At 41.9% G+C, this 18857-nt stretch overlaps 1 protein-coding gene across 6 annotated transcripts in view; it reads left to right on the plus strand.

Moving 5' to 3' along the window:
- SMAD1 (SMAD family member 1) overlaps window positions 1-18857 on the plus strand; it is a 98075-nt gene that overhangs the window by 70345 nt on the left and 8873 nt on the right. For 5 of the 6 annotated variants that reach the window (XM_085579212.1, XM_021549231.4, XM_085579211.1 and 2 more), the window contains exons 2-4: window positions 3421-4047; window positions 15540-15797; window positions 18380-18496. In XM_085579212.1, the coding sequence (XP_085435338.1) occupies window positions 3648-4047; window positions 15540-15797; window positions 18380-18496 (775 nt within the window). In that variant the 5' untranslated portion in view covers window positions 3421-3647. Of the gene's footprint in view, window positions 1-137; window positions 2758-3420; window positions 4048-15539; window positions 15798-18379; window positions 18497-18857 lie in introns of those variants that run through there. The other variant, XM_085579213.1, reaches the window with a different exon arrangement.

The following is an 18857-nucleotide window of genomic DNA, read 5'->3' on the forward strand; positions in this document are numbered from 1 at the left end:
ACTCACATTGAATATTTTCATGTCTGCTTCATGTTGCTGGTGGAGTAACTATCTTTTCTTTGAGGGCCAAGAAAATAGGACTTCACTCTTAGGCATTTTGGCTATGTTTAAATACAAGGCCGCCTGAACAGATATATAAAAATACTCATTTTTTATAGGCTGTGTACAGGTTTGTGTGCTAATACAAAGATTACAAAAAAGACAATAGCAGTGAAGGAAGACAAATAAAACATCAGGATTTGAAAGGAGTTTGTTGATTCCAACACATCCATCAGCAGACAGAACACATAGTAAAAAGTGCATAGGTTTGGATGTGTAGAGAGTGTCTGGTAAGTGGGTAACAACTCAATTTCCTTTAAACTGATGCCAGATGCCTTTTGGAAAGTGTTCTGTTGTTTGGCCCAGGTTTCTGTTTCATCCCTACCTTGTGAATAACCAGGCCCTTCCAGGGCTGGTGGTCATTTAACTGCTGGAAATACTAACTCCCACTTTCCCAGAAGGGCACGTGGATTTGGGGAAGAAACACGCAGACTGTGTCATCTGCTGACTCGTGGTTTAATCTTTATTTTGCACTTCCAGCTGATAAGACCACTTTGTGAAGAAGTAATACAGGAAATGATGCAGTGCAGAAACCAAGAGCGGCAGAAAGGGAAATGGAATGTACTGGCAAGGGCTCAGCCCTGCAGACAAGCTCTCTGCTTCTTGGAAACAAAAATCTCCACATACATTGTGGTTTGGGTTTTATTTGCTTGGTTTTGTTGTTGTTTTCTCTTTGTCTGCTTGTTTGTTTTTTTGGGTTTTTTTAGCTTAAGGTTTTGGAGCTTAGAGCAACTAGTGTACAGCAGCCTGTGAGTTTGTTCCCCCTCCCTTTTCTTGCTGCTTGTTCAGGGCTTGGAGTGTGCTTAGGCTTTGTTTTGGAGGCAGGACTTCAGTAGGAATCCCTGGCTGGAGGCTGGTGCCCAGCTGAGTCCTGCTGAGCTGCTGTACTTCCAAGCTCACCTCCAAGCCCTGTGTCTAACGCTGTTCCTCCTGCTCCCAGCAGCTGTTGCCACTGAGATGCCACCATAGCTTTGGTGAGGCTGAAACTTGTTTTGGAGTGCATGTTTGTGGGAGTGGAATATGTGTGTGCTGCAGGATTTGATCCAAAAACTTCAGAGAATCTGTTCCTTTGGTCTGACTGCTTGGGGCTGCATTGGAGCATCATCTTAGTCTGTGCAGAGCTTGTGCACTAGCCCATGTTAGGGCTGTATTTTCAGGCACTGATATAAACATACAGTCTTAACAGGAAGGACTTTTCCACTTTTCCTTTTTCACAGCAAGTAGCTGGGTGAAAAATGGGTCAAGCCTAGGTAGAACTGCATCTGCAAACATTATCAGTGTTGAATGAAGCTCGGGTCAAAATGTAGACTTTGTACTTCCTCCTTTATTAGAGCTTCAACTCAAGCAGTTTAAATCTCTTTGGTTTAATTCAAAGGGAAGTGAAGGAGAAAGCTTTACTTGATAAACTACTGGAACTTGTAACTTTGTGTGTGGAACTTGTATCTTTTGTTTGACAAGTGCAGAGAAAAGATACTTAGAATATTGGTTGATACAGACTATATATGAATTGGGAATAACTCAGTTACAAATGTATTTAAAGCACATGCACTGGGGTTCTGGTAATTCAGTTCTTAAATTAGCACAGCATTTTAATAGAGCACTTTACAGTGCATGTAAGGATAAAGTATACCTGGAATACAGTCAGTGACAGTAATGGAGTTTCAGTTCATTTAACAGTATAGCACATGCCTATGTAACAAAACAAATTCTTAAATTTGCCCCAGGCTCATGCAAATCTTCCCTTGCATTAACATTATTATTTCAAATACAGTTCTTAGCATAAAAGAAATGGGATGTACCAGTTTGAAGTGTAGGTAGATGTGGCCCGTGTCTTAGTCCATAATCATTATTCACATAAATGTAGTTTCTGCAGTCAGCCCAATAAAACTGAACCTCTGCAATTAAGTAACTGTTCTAGTGATAAGTTAATTTGAATAAAGTGGATGGTTTTCAGCTTAAAATTCTTCGAATATAGTGGTATACTATGAAACCATTGCAGTGTATGACAGTCAAGAGGGTAAGTGTGCCATAGCATTCGTAATTTTAAGGTCTACGATCCTTTCTTGGTATAGCTGTGAAATCCTGTCTGACGTGGGTGTGTTGACACCTTTTATTCTCTGTGTGTATGGATTGCTGGTTGGTTGGGTGTTTTTTATGTTGTTCTGATGGCAACAAAAGCATACATATCCTTTTCCCCTTCCCCCTTCCTCTGCAACCTGTTGGTATTCAGTCCAGGATATGTTTCCTGTCTTGTCTATTTGAAAATCAGTGGTGTAGTGCTCTTTGTCTCATTCTCCCCTCCCCTGCTGCCCCGCCAGTCCTGGGTCTCTTCTGTTTCCCTTGCCAGAGCCTTTTGCCTGCTCCCAGCCTGGACAAGGACAAAACCTGCTGCTCACTGTTGGGACTCCTTCAGATGTGGCATTCCTCCCCCTCTTGACCCATCTCTTCAGTTCCATTCCTTGTCTCCCAGCTTGAGGACTACTGTACTGTCTAAAATCCTCTTATCTGGACTTCCTTGTCCTTCCTACTCTTTCATGAGTTCTTGAATCTAACAGGCACACATTGCAGCATGAAGGGTCATTGGGTAATCAGTGAAGTTCATGATAGTTTTCCCTTACTGCTCAGGCTGCTCAGGAGCTCTGAGAGCTCTTGGATGGGGTGAGCAGATGCAGTTTTCTTTCTCATTTGAGTGAGTGAGGGATAAGATCTTTCTAGTTTCACTTGGTTTTTTTTTTTTTATTATTTTTTATTTTATTTTTATTTGTTCCTCAAAGTAGGTAAAACTGAACTGGTTTGGGTTTTTTTTCAGACTGAGTTATGCTTAGGTCTAGTGCAGTGATTTTTGAACATCATGCCAGGCAGTTTGGAGAGACCTGGGTATCACATTGCTGTTGATGAATATTGCTTCCAGCTCTCTGTAAAATAAATAATAAAAAAAGCAGTGGTGATCCTGCCCTGTTTCCTTGGGATGTTTTGTTGGTTAAGGTTGCAACAGCTGACAGGCAGATTGTAGCACCCCTCACACTTAATAGTGAAAAATTTAAATTGAGGGTCTGTTAGAGGATAGATTTAAGGTGAACTACATTTCTAAGATAGGGGTGTACTGTGTTCAGCAGCAAGTCCTGCTGCTTAAGTTTTCATCAGATCTGCCTTGAGTCCAGTCCTGGAAGTTGTCAGTATTTGTTGTTGTTTTGTTGTTGGTTGTTTTTTGATCACATCACTCTCCTGGGTTGAGGTGGGGGATATTTTTAACTGCTGTATGTTAACTTGAAGGGTAAAATCCTTTTTTTTTTGCTCTTTCTCTTTGATATTCTCCTTTAGGTTGTCAACCAGAAGGTTTTAGAATAACGAGAAGGTTGTGACCATCAAGGGGGGATGTCAGCACTGCCTTCCTGGGACTGGAGGATTGAAATGGAGAAAGGACCAGAACTGTTTGATCCAGGCTGCTTTTGACTGCTGACACAATCTGCTGTTCCCTGGTGGTGGTGGTGGAAGAACAGGGCAGTTGTTCCTGCTTGGTTCTGTGGTGTCACCACAGCAGGGTCACTATGAATGTAACAAGCTTATTCTCCTTCACCAGCCCAGCAGTGAAGAGGCTGTTGGGGTGGAAGCAAGGGGATGAAGAAGAGAAGTGGGCAGAGAAAGCTGTTGATGCATTAGTGAAAAAACTGAAGAAGAAAAAAGGTGCTATGGAGGAACTGGAAAAAGCACTAAGCTGTCCTGGTCAGCCCAGCAACTGTGTGACAATTCCTCGTTCCTTGGATGGCCGGCTGCAGGTGTCACACCGCAAGGGGCTCCCGCACGTCATTTACTGCAGAGTGTGGCGCTGGCCCGACCTGCAGAGCCATCACGAACTGAAACCTCTGGAATGCTGCGAGTTCCCCTTTGGTTCAAAACAGAAGGAGGTTTGCATCAATCCCTACCACTACAAGCGGGTGGAAAGTCCTGGTAAGGTTCTTCCTTGTTTGTACCTTTACACCTTATCTGAACAATGCAAAGTGTGGCAATTAATTATGTGACTCATCGGCTTAAATAAGCAAAAGTGGCTGTTTGCACATGTCAGATTCTTCCTCTGCAGTTTATCTGGATGTAAGCTTTAATTAGCAGTTCTCCCTTTCATGGGGGCGAATGCTTCACTTGTGTAAATGTTTTATCACTGCACAGAGGTAGTCTTAGTATGTATCTTAGGATGCTGGGCCTGGTATCATCTGGGAATGTTGGTACCCACTATCCCTCAGTTAATTTGTTGGTTACTCAACTGGGCAAATCTGTGATTTTGTATGAAGCATTGCAGGCTAACATAAAGGATTTATTTGCATTATTTGTGCTTGAAAACTATTCTGACACACAGCAGTAGTAATACTGCTAGTATTAGCAATGGTAGTATTTTCAAATTATTATTTCAGTTTATCACTTCACTTTCTTCAACCTACAGAAAATGATATTGGTTTTAGTGTCTCTCAGAATTGTTGCCTTTTAAAAAGATTTTGAGTTTAGACAGCAGATTGTAATCACCTCAATTTGAACTTTGATAGCCCTGTTTGATTGTATGTGAAATTCTACTGTCAGCTGTTCAGCAAACAGTTTTCATACCTGTTACCCACTGCCTCACTTCTTTCTGAAGGTGCCACCCATTCTCTGTCTAGTCTCCTCTTCAAGGGCCAAACCTCTCTTTGATAACTTCACGCTTAATTTCACTCATGCAAGTTTATTATCAGGGAATGCTTCCAGGGACTAAGATGAGCTGTACTTGGATGTGTCATCACTAGTCTCCAGCTGTTTGTGAGGGTGTACAGGGACAGCTGCAGAAATGCACTGTAGGCATGGGTGGATTTCCCTGGTTTAAATGTGGGAAGGCAATCAGTGTTAGCCTTTTCAGAAACTCTGCAGCTATCTGTAGAGTGGCAAGGATACACAGAACCATGATGGAAATGAGGTTGTTGAAAGATTGTTTTGCTGAGGATGGAAATTGCATTTGTCTTGGATCTGCAATGCACAGTGCATATCTTGATGTTAAATATTTCCCTTTGCTGTGTTAGTATTAACTTGGAAGTCATGTGAATGGCAGATGGAATACCCATAATGTTTGTATTTATGCAGCAGCAGCTTGAACAAAGGAATTCAGCTCTGGAAAAACAGTTGTGAAAAAATATTTTAAAAATCTCAACAATTTCATATTAAGTACAAGAGGGATAATAAAACAGTAGTGTACTTGTACTGCTAGCTGTGTGCCTATGTCTGGGTTGGTTGCTTGTGTTCAGTATTCCAAAATACTGAAAATTAAGATTCCTGAAACACCTCTCTTTCTATTAGACTGAGCAACAGTTGGGCTCTTACTGTAATGCCAGATTACATGTTCTAGCTCATTTTGCTTTAGTCTTGAAGACAACTACTGAGTTTGAGAACATTCTCATATGGACCATTTATGTCATATTTAAAACCAGGTATTTGTAAATATCCTGTCACTTCACAGAATCACAGAATCACTTAGGTTGGAGAAGACCTCTGAGATCATTGAGTCCAACCTTTGACCAGACACAACCATGTCAGCCAGCCCATGGCACTGAGTGCCACATCCAGTCTTTCCTTAAACACCTTCAGAGATGGTGACTCCACCACCTCCTGAGCAGCCCATTCCTACGTCTGATCAACCTTTCTGTGAAAGAATTCTTCTTATGTCCAACCTAAACCTCCCCTGGTGCAGCTGGGGACTCTGTCTGTATTCTGTGTTCACTTCAGTGAGTTATGCAAGACAGAATAAAACTTTAAAAAGATGTCTAACTAAAATGTACGTTTTCAGCTGGGTATGTATTGTAGGAGGGGTTTGTGTTTAGTCAGCCACAGATTGTTTTGAGGGATATTGCACACAGCTGAGTGGGAAAACAGCTTTTGGAAATAGGGGGTAGCTGAACTCCCATTTGGCTTGGAGAGCTGTGCTCTGTAACTTCTGACTTCTTTTTCCCTTTCCCTTTCTTGTTCTTGCTGTCCTCCAAACATGATATTTATCTTCATTTTGTGACAGTCACTCCCAATTTCTGTTAACCATTTTTTCCCATTTTTGCCAGGACATTAAAACACCATTATTGCTTACACTTTGAGATTAATGGGTAGTGGGAATTCATGAGAGTCACTATTTACAACAATCTATGGACTCAGGCAGATGTCAAGGTTTGTATTTCCCAGAAGTCTTGCCTTCTCTTGAAAAAACAAAATTGGAAACTCATATTGTATATGATACATGTTTTGTGTGCGAGGTACATCCGAGGCTCTGCATGACAGTGTGGTTTCTGTTTAACTGTTTCATGCAGAACCAGTTACTGCAGATCTGAAGGGTATGATCCATGCATGGGGTGGCATCTATCCCTTCATTCTTCTGCTGATTGTTGTGTGATTTGTTTCAGTGTTGTGTAAGGTTTGAGGAATGGATTAGTGGTAAATCCTCAAATATGTAAAGTAAGGTAGTGCTCTCCGTTGGGAAGTCAGTGCTGTGGATACATCTCAGTTTCCACAGTGCCAGAGGCATAAATGGATTTTCTGCCTTAACACCGTATTCCATCCTCACTGTTTAGCTTGTGAAGATAAGCTTGGAAAGCATGAGAACTGGCACTCTGTGGTGTGTCTGCCAGCTACAAAGCTACACCTGAATCCAAGTGAGATTTTTCTGTTAGCCAACCTAGACAGGAACAGGTTGTAAACAGTGAGAGGAGGCAGAAAACTATCAGCAGTCTCAAAGAGAGCATCACCCAGTGTCCCTGCACACAGAGGGAAACGTGGCATCTGGTAGGCACATGGGTGTGACATGATGGGACCATGCTCATGCCTGACCTGATCAGGAGGCTCTGCACAGGCACAGGGGCCTGTCTGTTCTGTGGTATGTCAATCAAGAAAACTAAACTCACAGAAAACTGCTCTTTGGCACAATTAACTTGGCAAGCTCAGTGCCCTTAGCTCTCTCCCTTGGAACCAGATGGTGGCACAGCAGCGTGGGAGCCCAGGGTAGATGTGAGGAAGAGTGGCCCTCCTGTGACACTGTGACACTCCTTCAGCCTGGAAGCAGTGAGCTGAGCTGCTGGAGCGATGGAGCTGCACTCTGTGGCAGGGTGCCTGGGCTGCTCCTGCTCCTTGTGTTGTGCCAGCCCAGCTGTTCCCTTGTGCTGAGCCAGATCACAGTCACTTTTCCTCTCCCTGCTGTGTTATCTTTCAGGCTGATCAGAGCAGCGCAGAGGCTTTCATTCTGGCTGCAGGAACATCTGTAGCAGCATGGCCCTGTGGAGGACATCTGGGAAGGAGTGGAGGTGGAGGGACAGGAGGGGAGAAAGTAGAGACTTGTTGCTGAGAGTGGGAATGCAGCCTTGCGCTTTGAGTGCCAGAGTAAATATCTCCTTGAGATGGGTTAAAGAAGCTCACTGCTGCTGTTCCCTAGGTCTGTTGTGTGCAGAATTATTTCTGGAACAGGGTAGTTAATGGCTGTCAGATTTCTCCCTTGGCAAGGCAAAGCAAAGCTTTTAATTAAGGAGAGCAAGGTCTGAATTTGATGCCTCTTAAAAATTGGTACACTTTTCTGAACTGGTGTGCTTGCTTGGCTGAATCTGCTGCTTCTCCTCAGTTTTATTTTTTGGTTTAGAGATACCTGTTGGGATTATCCTTAAGTATGATCAAGACTTGCTAAGTAATTAGGTGTACTGCATACACAGAGGCTGGGAGGAAAAACCTGACACAACGTTTCTCATCCCTCTGAAAATGCCACAGATGACCTCTCAGGGTTTGCTGGAGAATGTGTCCCTCCTGAGACACTTCCTTCCAGTATCTTATTCATTAGGTTTCTGTGGAGAAAGCCTCTGCTGCCTTCCTCTGTCCTCAGTTATGTCAGCAGAACCAGATGAAAGCTATCATCCAGAATTTTAGGGGTAAAAAACGCCTGGATCCTGTTTGCTCTAACAGCAAAACAAGAAGAATGGAATACGGAACAGGGAGGAAGAAGAGGTACTTAAATTGCCACTGCTATTAAAAATAATAATAATAAGTCACACCTCTAATGTGGCTTTAGGGGAGGAGGTTCAGTTCTTTTGCCTTAGCTAAAGGGAAAAGGAAGGAAGATGAAGAAACTGAATATTTAATTTTCTTAAAGTGCTAGTGAACACCAGCTCTCCTCCATTCTGATGCAGATTTCTGTTTGCCCCTACTGTCTTTGCCCCATCATCCTGCCAGGTTCTGACTTTATAATATGTTACAAAGGAAGCAAAAGAGAAATTAACTTTGTTTTCATGTTTAAAGTGTGTAAGTGGTTGAAAGTGCAGTGTTTCCCCCAAAAATGGCTATCCCCCATTTTTTTGCAATTACCAATTAAACTTAAATAAAAAGGGCTGGATGGTTTTTCTGTTAAGCTTCTCTTCTTCAGAGAGCTGGTTGCTCTATATCAAGGGGCTTTATAAAGTTGATGGTGCCAATGTTCCAGCCAAACTGGGGGCAAACAGTGGTGGCTTTTTGGGAATGCAGACAAATGCAGTGTCATAACAGTTGAATTTTCACAGCTGAAAACTGTGATGTTCCTCTTAATTATAACCATGAATTCAAAGTGTGTGTCTGCTTCTGCAAGCTTGTTGCTGGCCAGAAACATTTCACCTGTATGTACAGCTGCTTTTTGCCATAAGAGCAGGCCAGGTCCCCAGGCTCTGAGTACAGCGGTAGGTGTGTCATGCTGATTTTGCTCTTGGTGTGGACTCTCTGCCTATGACTTTAACATGATTATTTCCATATTTGTCTTTGATCTCCTCTGCTTTTGCTCTCAGTGAGGCTCTGAAAGGCAGCACACCTACTGCAGGCTCCCACAGAACCAGGCCTGGTGGAGGATAATGCCAACAGTGCCAGGCCTCTAGGAGAAGGGAAGAGGAGGGCGAGGAGTGGAAAAAGCGAACGGGAAGCTGCTTCTAAGGTGTAAGGGAGGGCAAAATTGCTGCATCCCTTCAGAGTTAATATGTAGAACCAAGTTACAAAAATCCTTGTTCCTGTATGATTCCCATAGCAGAATTTCTGCACCTCTGCAGGCTAGGGGCAAGGGAGCAGTGTCATCCCTGAGAAATTTTGCTGTGCAGCCATGTGTGCACTTGGGTGTGACTTTAAAAATAGCATTGCTACAACAGGTGGGCACAATTATAGGATGGTTCCCCAAAATAGCAAAAGCAACTGTTGGTTTGCTTGGCAAGCAGAAAAAAACTTCCTTCATTTTGGCTTTGCAGAATTCAGTTCTAAAATTCCCCACCAGAGCCAAGATGGGGGAGAGGAATTGAAATGAGGAGGTGGAAGGAGGGAATGGTCTAACAGCAGGGCTTTCCTTGTCTAGCCTCACCACGTGTCAGAAAGAGAAACTGCAATAGAGGAATAAAAGTTGTAAAGAAAGATATGTTTCTGTCATATTTTATGTGTGTTTTCTTTCTTCAAAATTAACCAGACACAGATGTTTCTTCTGATTGGAAAGACCAGACTTCCAATTTTTAACCTACTCAGTAGGATGGTGGCTGTGGCTTTGGTACAGGTAATTTGAACTCTGGTCTGTGTAAATGTCTGGGTTAATACACACTATCGCTGTGACTGCTCCTCCACCAAATCTGCTTACAAAGACTGCATCACTAATGTGCATACAATTAGTACTAAATTCTGAAATTGACCTTGACAAATGTCGGTTTAATCAGAATGCCAGCTTATCAGAGCATCCGCAAATAAAATCTAACGTTAGCTGAATATTGTAATGCAGGAAATGTCCTAATATTACTTGTCAAATGCATTTGGACCAGATGTCTGATGTAAAAGCAAAGTCAGTAAAGTAACAACTGTTTTGCTATTTCTCCCCCCCCCCAAGACATAAAGTCTTCATTTGTAACTATGCAAAATGAAAAATCAAGCTTTGGGGTCTCCCAAAACTGCAAAATAAAATTAAGAGTTGAGGAAACAAGACAGCTGTAAGCTTTCTCCTGTAGTAGAAAGTTTGTCTTCTTGTCACCCGAAACAGATTGCTGAACAGCTATAAATACTAGAACAGAAGTTTGGAGTGAAAGTCTCAGAGACTGAAATTTCTCCTTTTGAGAAACCAGCAAAGCAAAACTGTGATACCATAGCCAAGGGTTGTTGGAAGAGCTTTAAGTAGTTTGATCCTCAGAGATTGCTTTTGACACAATGCTTATTAATTTTATATTTTTAACCGAGAATAATTCAGGCAACATGAGAAAACCTAATGACATGAAAAGTTTTCTCTCTACACAGTATTTTACTGTTTACAAGCAAGATCTTGGCAAGGGCTGGCAGTCAAAATGCTTCAGTGACTCCCTGGTGCTGCAGAGAGCAGCACGTTCAGCTGAGCATGTGTTGGTACCTGCTCTGCTCCCACCGTGGGACTGGAGTGCTCATCAGGATGCCACAGCTTCAGCTGCTGTAACCTCAAAGGCAGGAAATGAAGCTGGGAGTCTTGAGGAGGGTACAAATTTGTTAGTTTAACTGCTGTTGTCTTTTGTTGGTTTTGGTTTTTTTTCCCCTTCTCCTGACTCTTCCTTTTTGTTACAATTTAGTCTTTGCAGGATTTTCTTATTTCCAGATAGCATGAATTTTTGTTTTAGGATTTTCCTCTTTCCCAACCTTCAGTTCTGTTTTTTTGGCAAAACAGATGTGGCTTTGCATAAATTCAGATGAAAATGCAGCTACGTAATGCTTGGAAATAAAAGTACTCTGTCTAATTATAGTGTTGTCAGGTCTTCATTAGCACTGAGGACCCTGTTGTGGTACAAACCCTTTTACAGAACATGTATCAACCAAGGCATGGTTTTTAAGAGCAAAAAGTGGAGCACCAATTGCTTATATTTTTCTTCTTTCATTTATTTTATAAATAATTTTTTTACAGAGGAAGTAGAATCTACTTTGGCAAGGAAAGTGGATTAAAGTCTGCTCTCTTATATGTGACCCCTTGTATTTCCTTACATGGTCTTCCAATTTCCATACATGGAAAGAGAGATACCTACCCAAATTTTCACATAACATGCAAAGGGTGTGGAAAAAATGAGCCCTTGAGGGAAGATAGCTGTCATCTGGGCCTTGTGTAAGGTAATCAAAACCCATCTGGATAGAAAATACGCTTCTTTGAAAGTACAGCAGGTCCTTTGGATTGAATTAGTTTGAGGTTTTTCATAGAGAAACTTAAAAAAAAAAAGAAGTTATGTTCATAAATTGGATACTTTCTGTGTTTGCTAAAATCATTACCTCTGGAATGTGAAAATAGAACAAAAAAGAAAAGTAAGAAGATCTTTATTTAGGATAGCACAGTTTTCTGAAGAAGAACAGGGTGACATGCTGGAGATAAAAAGAGTAGAGATCAGTTAGTTTCTTCAAAGGCCACTATTAAATTTTCATAAAAGCATTTCTTCCTTGGTGTGGTTAGTCAGAACATTTATCTGAACAGCCAGGTTGCCTTTGGTCTATCTTCTGTATTTTTGGCATTCTTGGCTCCTAGATGAAATAGCCCTGTGGGTTAAATTGCCCTGTAGCTCTAATTAATATAGCTCCTCTTGTTTGGTGCAGGCATACTTGGTCTTATTTGCATGGTAAAAACAAGCTCCCCAATTCCCAGGCTGGCTTGACAGACACAGGATCTCAGCTACAGTTCCACAAACATACCCAGCCTGGTTCCTGGGGGTTTATCCCCCTCTTCCTTACTAGTAACCTTACTGGTAGTAGTCCTGTATTAACTCTCAACTGCAGGTCGGCATTGATAGAAAAACTTGGGAGCAAAATTTAGCCACAATATAGCACATAAAACCTTTTAATCTGGTGTTTGAAGAATTACCGAAATCAAGCTGTTGAATGACTTGTGGTTCTACTCCATTAACTTTAATGAGGTTGAGTTGGCAAATCTGTTGCAGCAGCTTTTTAAGACAACAGTGTATTCAATATTATGTTTCCTTTAAATATATGCTGATGATGCTGATGTTAAATTAAAAAAAAAAAAGAAAATTAATATTTTATTGTATCAGTGCTCCCTTCCGCTGAAAAGGAAGGGAGGAATTGTGTTTGCAAATGGTCAGAGCCACATCCTGCGGAGATCTGCACAGCAAAGATGTGTGCTGCTTCATTATTTCATAGCAACAGGTGTGCTGGCTTAGCACTGAATAACTCTCTCATGCTCTCTCCCCTTCAATTATACCTCTTCCTGGAGCTGGCAGCTGCAGCAGAGATCAGCCTCCTCCCCTGCTGGACTGAGCCTGAGTAATTTGTTATTCCATGTGGCTGAGGTCTGCAACCTGACCAGAAGCTCGGCGCCTTACACAGGGGCAAGGGGAGCAAGAAGGGTGCACATCCCCCTTTATGGTTTGAACTCCTGGCAGCCTTCCATGCTCCAAAGGGCCCAGTCCCTGCTTGTGTCTTTACTCCTGAGCGAACAGTGCTCAAATTAACTCCTCTGTGGCTCCACTAGGAGCAGCCTCCCTGCAAAAAAATGGCCAGGAGCTGCAGAGAGATCAGGTTCTGGCAGTGAGTGACTTGGACTGGACTAATTGGAGCACTGCAGTCTCCGTCCTACCTGATGTGGCCTTTCAGGACTTTTCCTCCTCATTGAAGGTTTTGTGAGAGGATGTGAATTAGGGGCAGCACTTAATATAAATTCTGCAGTGATATTTTTGAGACTATTTGTTTTGTATCAATACCAGTTGTATTCTTTTTCCCCCTTTTCCATGTGCATTATGAAGAAGTTGGCATTTAATCACTTGAGGTTGGTGGATTTGGACAAAAAGTGTGGGTTTGCATGAAGGACACCTGGGAAAAGGAGACTTGTTTTTATCTCAAGTCCTTCTAAATTTTGTCAGTGGTTCTGCCCAACAGGAGAAAACATGTATATATACCTTGGGAAAATCTGGCACTGCATTAATTTAATTACAGAAAACATACAGAAAATATCCTGTTCTCCTGCTATGTTAAAATGCTGTAAATCATTTGGCTTCCTCTGATGTCATGTGTGTCATTGTTTAATGTGAGGTAAGGGATGGGAAAGGTAGGTGATGTACTTTCTGCACAAATTAACTCCATAAAAGTTAATGGTTTGACCTTCATCCATTGGAAAGGAAGAGGTAGGAAAGCTGTGTTTTTAATGCTCAGAAAAGTACAGAAGAATCATAAAGACAGGAAAGGGAAAATACATTTTAGCACATGATCTCATTGTTAATTTTTTCACTGGTAATTTATTAGCCCAGCAAATGTTGACTATGACAATTAAATAGTACTTGACCTAGCTGCAGAAGGACTGCTTGATGTAACAGAACAAGCTTAATTCTCAGAAACTGTAATATTCAGAGAGCTTGGCTCTGACATATTGAGAATGAGGGATTTGTGATGTCCACCTGAATGCTGAGTAACTTTTTTTGAACAGCCTTTTCCAGTGGCATGTCAGAATGGTTGTGCTGAAGCAAGAAACAGTCTGCACAGCTGGGGGAGATGCAGCTTCTGCTGGGGTGTTTTGCAATAAAGAACTTCCACAGAATGACAGATGGATGTGTTTTGTTTCAGAAAACACCATAATTAGGAACTTTGCCTATGCCTTGTAAAGTGGAGTTGGATTTTTTGACATCTAAACAAATTACTTAAGGGTGACATCTGCCTCAAATATTTGAGATATTTTGGAATCTCGGCGAAATTGCTCTAAGCAATTGAAAGATCAGATTAAATGCTTAAAACCTGCTTCTGCTTGGGCAGCGTAAATTTCAGTAGTGAGGGTTTGGGGTTTTTTCAGTGTATGTTCAATAAAGATTTCTGGGATCAGACTGCTCCTGCATTAATGCCACTAGCAGGCAAAAATGGGAGCTTAATTACTCTCCTAGGCATATGCAAAAAAAAAAAAAATCTGAGCAAGGAAAACCTACTTTTTTTCTTTGTAGTTAATCTGTGACTATAGGAATAGAGAGTTAGTTTTTAGTGTGACATGCTTAGAAGGGATATAAATGAATGAACCTAGACCTCAGACCTGGTCTATGTGTTGTGTGGTTGTCCTGGTACTCTTGGACTCCAGGACACTAAAGTAACTGCCTGAGTGCTGCTTCTGTAATAGCAAAGAGAAAGAGCTGGAAAAATAAAGATGCCCCAGTGTCCTGGAAGAACCTGTTTTTCATGTGAAGAAAGTGTTGTTTGGTGCTTTTTTTTTTTTTTTTTTTTCAATTAGTTTATAATTCAGGCTTTTAATAAAGCAGCTGTCTCCAAAACACCTCTCTTAATCTGAATGATAGCTACGTCTGTGTAGGCTTGTTGACTACACATGCTCCTGTTCCTCTTCTGTGCATCCAGGTGTAGATACCAGAGCAGGAGTCTCAAGGAAAGGGGGTGGGGGGTGGTGGCCTTGGCTTGTTTTTCCTGGGTTTTGTTGAGTTTTTGGCACTCTTAAAGGCAGACTGTCGGGAGGAGAAGGGGGTGTTTCTTCCAGTCCTGCTCAGATTTGGAGCTGGGAAAAGGAGGTTCCAAAGGGGGAAGACGTGAAGAGGACTTGATTTATTATTTCTCTTCCACTACTTTGTGCATGGACCTCTTTCTCCCTGACTTGCCTCTCCTCTTCTATCCGTCACCCAAAAATTTCTGTGGAAAGAAGAGCTTTTAATCCTTCGGTTAGCTTGGATTTTGCTGTGAAGCATTCAAAGATAGAATCTGAGGAACTGGGAAAAGAATTGATTCTTTTATCTTAGTGTATCTGGTATCATGTTCATATTCCCAGTTTGAAAGAGACCTTTGTTTTGCAGTTGAGAAGGCTTCAGAAGTGTGGTGAGACTTGTAGTTTCTGCTGTTTCTCTGATCCCATAGTGGCACATAGTTGCAGCTCAATTGCTGCTCAGTTGGTTTCTTTGAACTACATAATTTTGTTTAAATTGCACATTTTGTAAACTGACTTGAAGAGTTAATAACTGTTTTAATAGAAACTTGTAAGAACATAGTTCAGGTTAAAAATAAAATTACAGCTGTTGGAACCAGACTGAGTTCAAGGCTTATTAGTATTGTCTTCAGAAAAAACAAAAAAAGTGTTCTTATGAGCAAGGGATTGGGTTACAGGCCATTAGGTGATTAGTCAGATGACAAGTGCAGCAGGAGGAACTGCATGTCAGCATTGTCAGACACTTCCCAGCATCTCTTTGAGCGAGTGAGCTTGAAACACGTAACTGTGGTTTGTTCTTGGCTCTTCTTCACTGGCCCTCTGTGAAAACAAGTTCCCATCTGGCAAACCGGGGAGCTGCGGATTCGAGCCGTGCAGTAGCCGGATGTGAGGGAAAGAGTTCTTGCTTGGACATGTGCTTCTAGGTTTGACTACCTTGTTTCTGAGGCAGATGCAGATATGCCGGGGCAGGGGAAGAATGTGGGTTTTCTTCCCCTGTACACCTTCAGAACTGAGTCTCTTAACACTTGGCTTTTCTCTCTTTCTCCCTTTCCAGTTCTTCCTCCGGTGCTGGTTCCGAGGCACAGCGAGTACAACCCCCAGCACAGCCTCTTGGCGCAGTTCCGCAACCTGGGGCAAAACGAGCCCCACATGCCGCACAACGCGACCTTCCCGGACTCTTTCCAGCAGCCCAGCAGTCACCCCTTCCCCCACTCGCCCAGCAGCAGCTACCCAAACTCGCCTGGGAGCAGCAGTAGCACCTACCCGCATTCTCCGGCCAGCTCAGACCCAGGAAGCCCTTTCCAGATGCCAGGTACAGTCAGCTTCCCTTGAGAAGGGAGAAGGTGGTTGGACATCACTTCTGTCATGGATTTTTTGCTCAATAACACCAAATGATCACCAACACTTGTGTTCAATAGCAAGCTAAGAGATGGAAGGTAATAAAGAGTATAGAATCTCTTTGGTAATATTGAAGGAATTAGTACTGTGCCTCTTTCAAACCCACTTAAAACATTACAGAAAAACTCTTGTGAGGTGTGGGGAGGGATCCAAAATGTTTTGGGTACTAGTTCAGAAGTTTAGCCCACAAAGTGTAGTGTTCAATGCACCAGAGGTGTGACACTAGAGATCTCCTTGCATATGATCATGAGTTTAGCACAAGACTTTAGTTCTGCAGAAAATGGATATTTCTCAAGGTGATCGTGTTATTGCTTCTTGATACACAATTTCTTCTCATTGTGGTGTAATTCAAAGATGCTTCAACTGAAAAACAGGCCCTTGAAATAACTCTTGAAGCTGTTTTACTACCTACAGTTAGAGAAGAGCCTTCCTTTGTTGACTGCTGTTTGTAGAAAATTCCGTGAAGCTGCCTTTTTTTGCACTTTACATGCAGCTGGATAAAAATACTGCAGAAGCAGTCTGTGGTGGATTTCTTGATCTAAATGCTGGGGGAAGGATGCAGTATAAATGCTTACTGATGTTGTTTGCCTGTTTCCTTCAGGGGCTAAGGGGATGGTATGTGTAAACAAAGCAGTGGATTTGTGAAAATCTGTTTCCTATTGCATGATATTAATATAGATAGATTTCTTCTCTTGCTCATTTTTGCAAATTTTTCTTTTGTGAGTGAAAACTACTGAATTTGCTGGAAGGAAGGAAAGAGTTTGTATTGGCTTTTCTAAAAGATGTGAGAATTTGCTGTGAAACCAGCTGTCTTTTTTTTTTTTTTTTTAACATGATTGTTGTGGCTGGGGCCCTTCCAACAGAGATAAAGACCTAACAAGGTCTTCCAGAATGCTGGCTTGTGGAAGTTCACTTGATCTTTGAAGGTCTGTTCTGTCCACATGCCCTTAATGTTGGCAGCTGCAGTGAAGAAACTGAGTTAGAGGGAGGTCAGGATACTGATGTCCTTGATGCTTAGCCCTGGACAGTTGTCCATCTTGCATTAATGGGGAAAGAGGCTGACATCTGGAAAATACAAAAACAAAGGTCCAAAGCAGTTAGCCTTGAAAACTTTCTAGATACTGCTTAATTTGTTGCCCGTGGCCTGGGAATCTTTTGCATGACCAGCATCATGTTTGCACACACACAAGTATTTAAGGCTTAGTAAGACATGAGACTCAAAATCCAGTGCAGTTTGTTAAGCTTTTAATGCAACCCTTTTGCCATCTCTGTATTTCTCTGCTGCTTTCTCATCCCCATGAATGTGTTCAAGTAATGGAATTAGCCAGGCACCTGCCAGCATTAGATGTAAAGGTCTCAACAAAATACCTGCTGAACAATAAGTTAGTTAATAAATTTCACGAACATGCGTTTTCTTAAAAAAATACATTAAAAAATCCAAAAAACACTACTACTCCGCAAAAAAGCCCCAAACTTACAGGGTATTCTGTAAGTTTTGCTTTTTGTTGATGCTAATTTGGTTTTCAGAGTTTTGGAATCCCCTGTGATTATTTGCTGAGCTAGTTTACAATCCATACTCTCAGTAATGGAAATAAATGTGGGATGAGCAGCAGCAGAGACATCACAGTGGTAATCTAATCCCAGTTTTTGCAGCAAAAGCTTGCAGGGATCAGGCAAGGGTTTCTAGCTCTTGGATGTTCCTCTGTGCAATTGATCTGGAGGAGAGTGTCCTCTGGTGTATTGGGAAATGGTGACATTGGCAATTTCCTGCAGCTTGTAGGAGACCTTTTGGGAAGCTTTCCCAGGAGTGGAATAGGCAGCTGAAGGGCAGTCTTGGCTGGGACACTTCAAAGAGAGCTGACAGCCATGTGTTAATGAGCGTGGGCATTGTGCATGGGCTCCCATGCTGGTGATGCAGCCCTGAATGGGACAGGACAGAAACACTGACAGAGAAATTCCAGACCCACAAGGCCATTTTTGTAGGATTTGGGTTCCTGAACAGTTTCTACTATTCCCAGTCTAGGGAAACAGAGCTAATGCTTTGCACTGACAATGATAAGGCCCTGGATTTAGCTGGGATGTTTAAATAATTTGCTGGTAGAATTGTGTTTGAAACAGAAAAGCTTCTGTTCACTTTTAACATATTCAGTATCTACTGCTGGCTGGGCCCTGAGACCTCTTTGTGCCCTGATGTTTGTATGGCACTTTCAGCCTGCAGAACTCTGGGTTGGAAACACAGCTGAGCTTTCTTTTGTGGCTTTATGTGGGGGTGAAGTGACTTGTTTTTATTAGAGTTGTGCTTAATATACACAGTAATTCTTTGCTTTCCTTATTCGAGGTTCATGATTGCTTTTTCAGATTTCTGGTGGGTGGAAGTTTATAGCTGAGTCAGACTGGAAGCATTTCCAGGCTCAAACTGTTTATGTGGATATGTAGATGTGCTTTGAAGAGAGGAAAGGACTCATGTATCTATATATTCATGTTTTCTATATTTAGCTGATACTCCCCCGCCCACTTACCTGCCTCCAGAAGACCCGATGACACACGATACCTCCCAGCCCATGGATACCAACATGATGGCACCTGCAATTCCCCCTGACGTGCACAGAGGAGGTAAGAACACTTCCTTCATGTTTTCTGTTTCTCTCCTTAAGAGTAAAGAACCTCCAGAACTTAGGAGCAATAACTGAGTTTTAATTTTGGATGGATGTTCATGAAAATTCTTTTCTGCGGAAAAGAAAAAAAAAAGTCCACATAATTTTTCTTCTGTTGTTGTAAGGGATAAGATAGTAAAGCTGCAGATTATTTATAAATGTAAATATTTATTTATGAGAGGAATCTATCCCATGACTCTTTAAAAATGTAAAATATATGGGGTTTATTTCTTTCTTTCTCCCAGCCAACTCAAAAGACCAAAATAATTTTATGTTTTCTATTGGGAACTTCCACTAATCTCTGAATGGAAAGAACTCCT

The sequence above is a fragment of the Lonchura striata genome, chromosome 4 (genome assembly GCF_050655825.1).
Source record: "Lonchura striata isolate lonStrDom1 chromosome 4, ASM5065582v1, whole genome shotgun sequence".
Taxonomy (NCBI): Eukaryota; Metazoa; Chordata; class Aves; order Passeriformes; family Estrildidae; genus Lonchura; species Lonchura striata.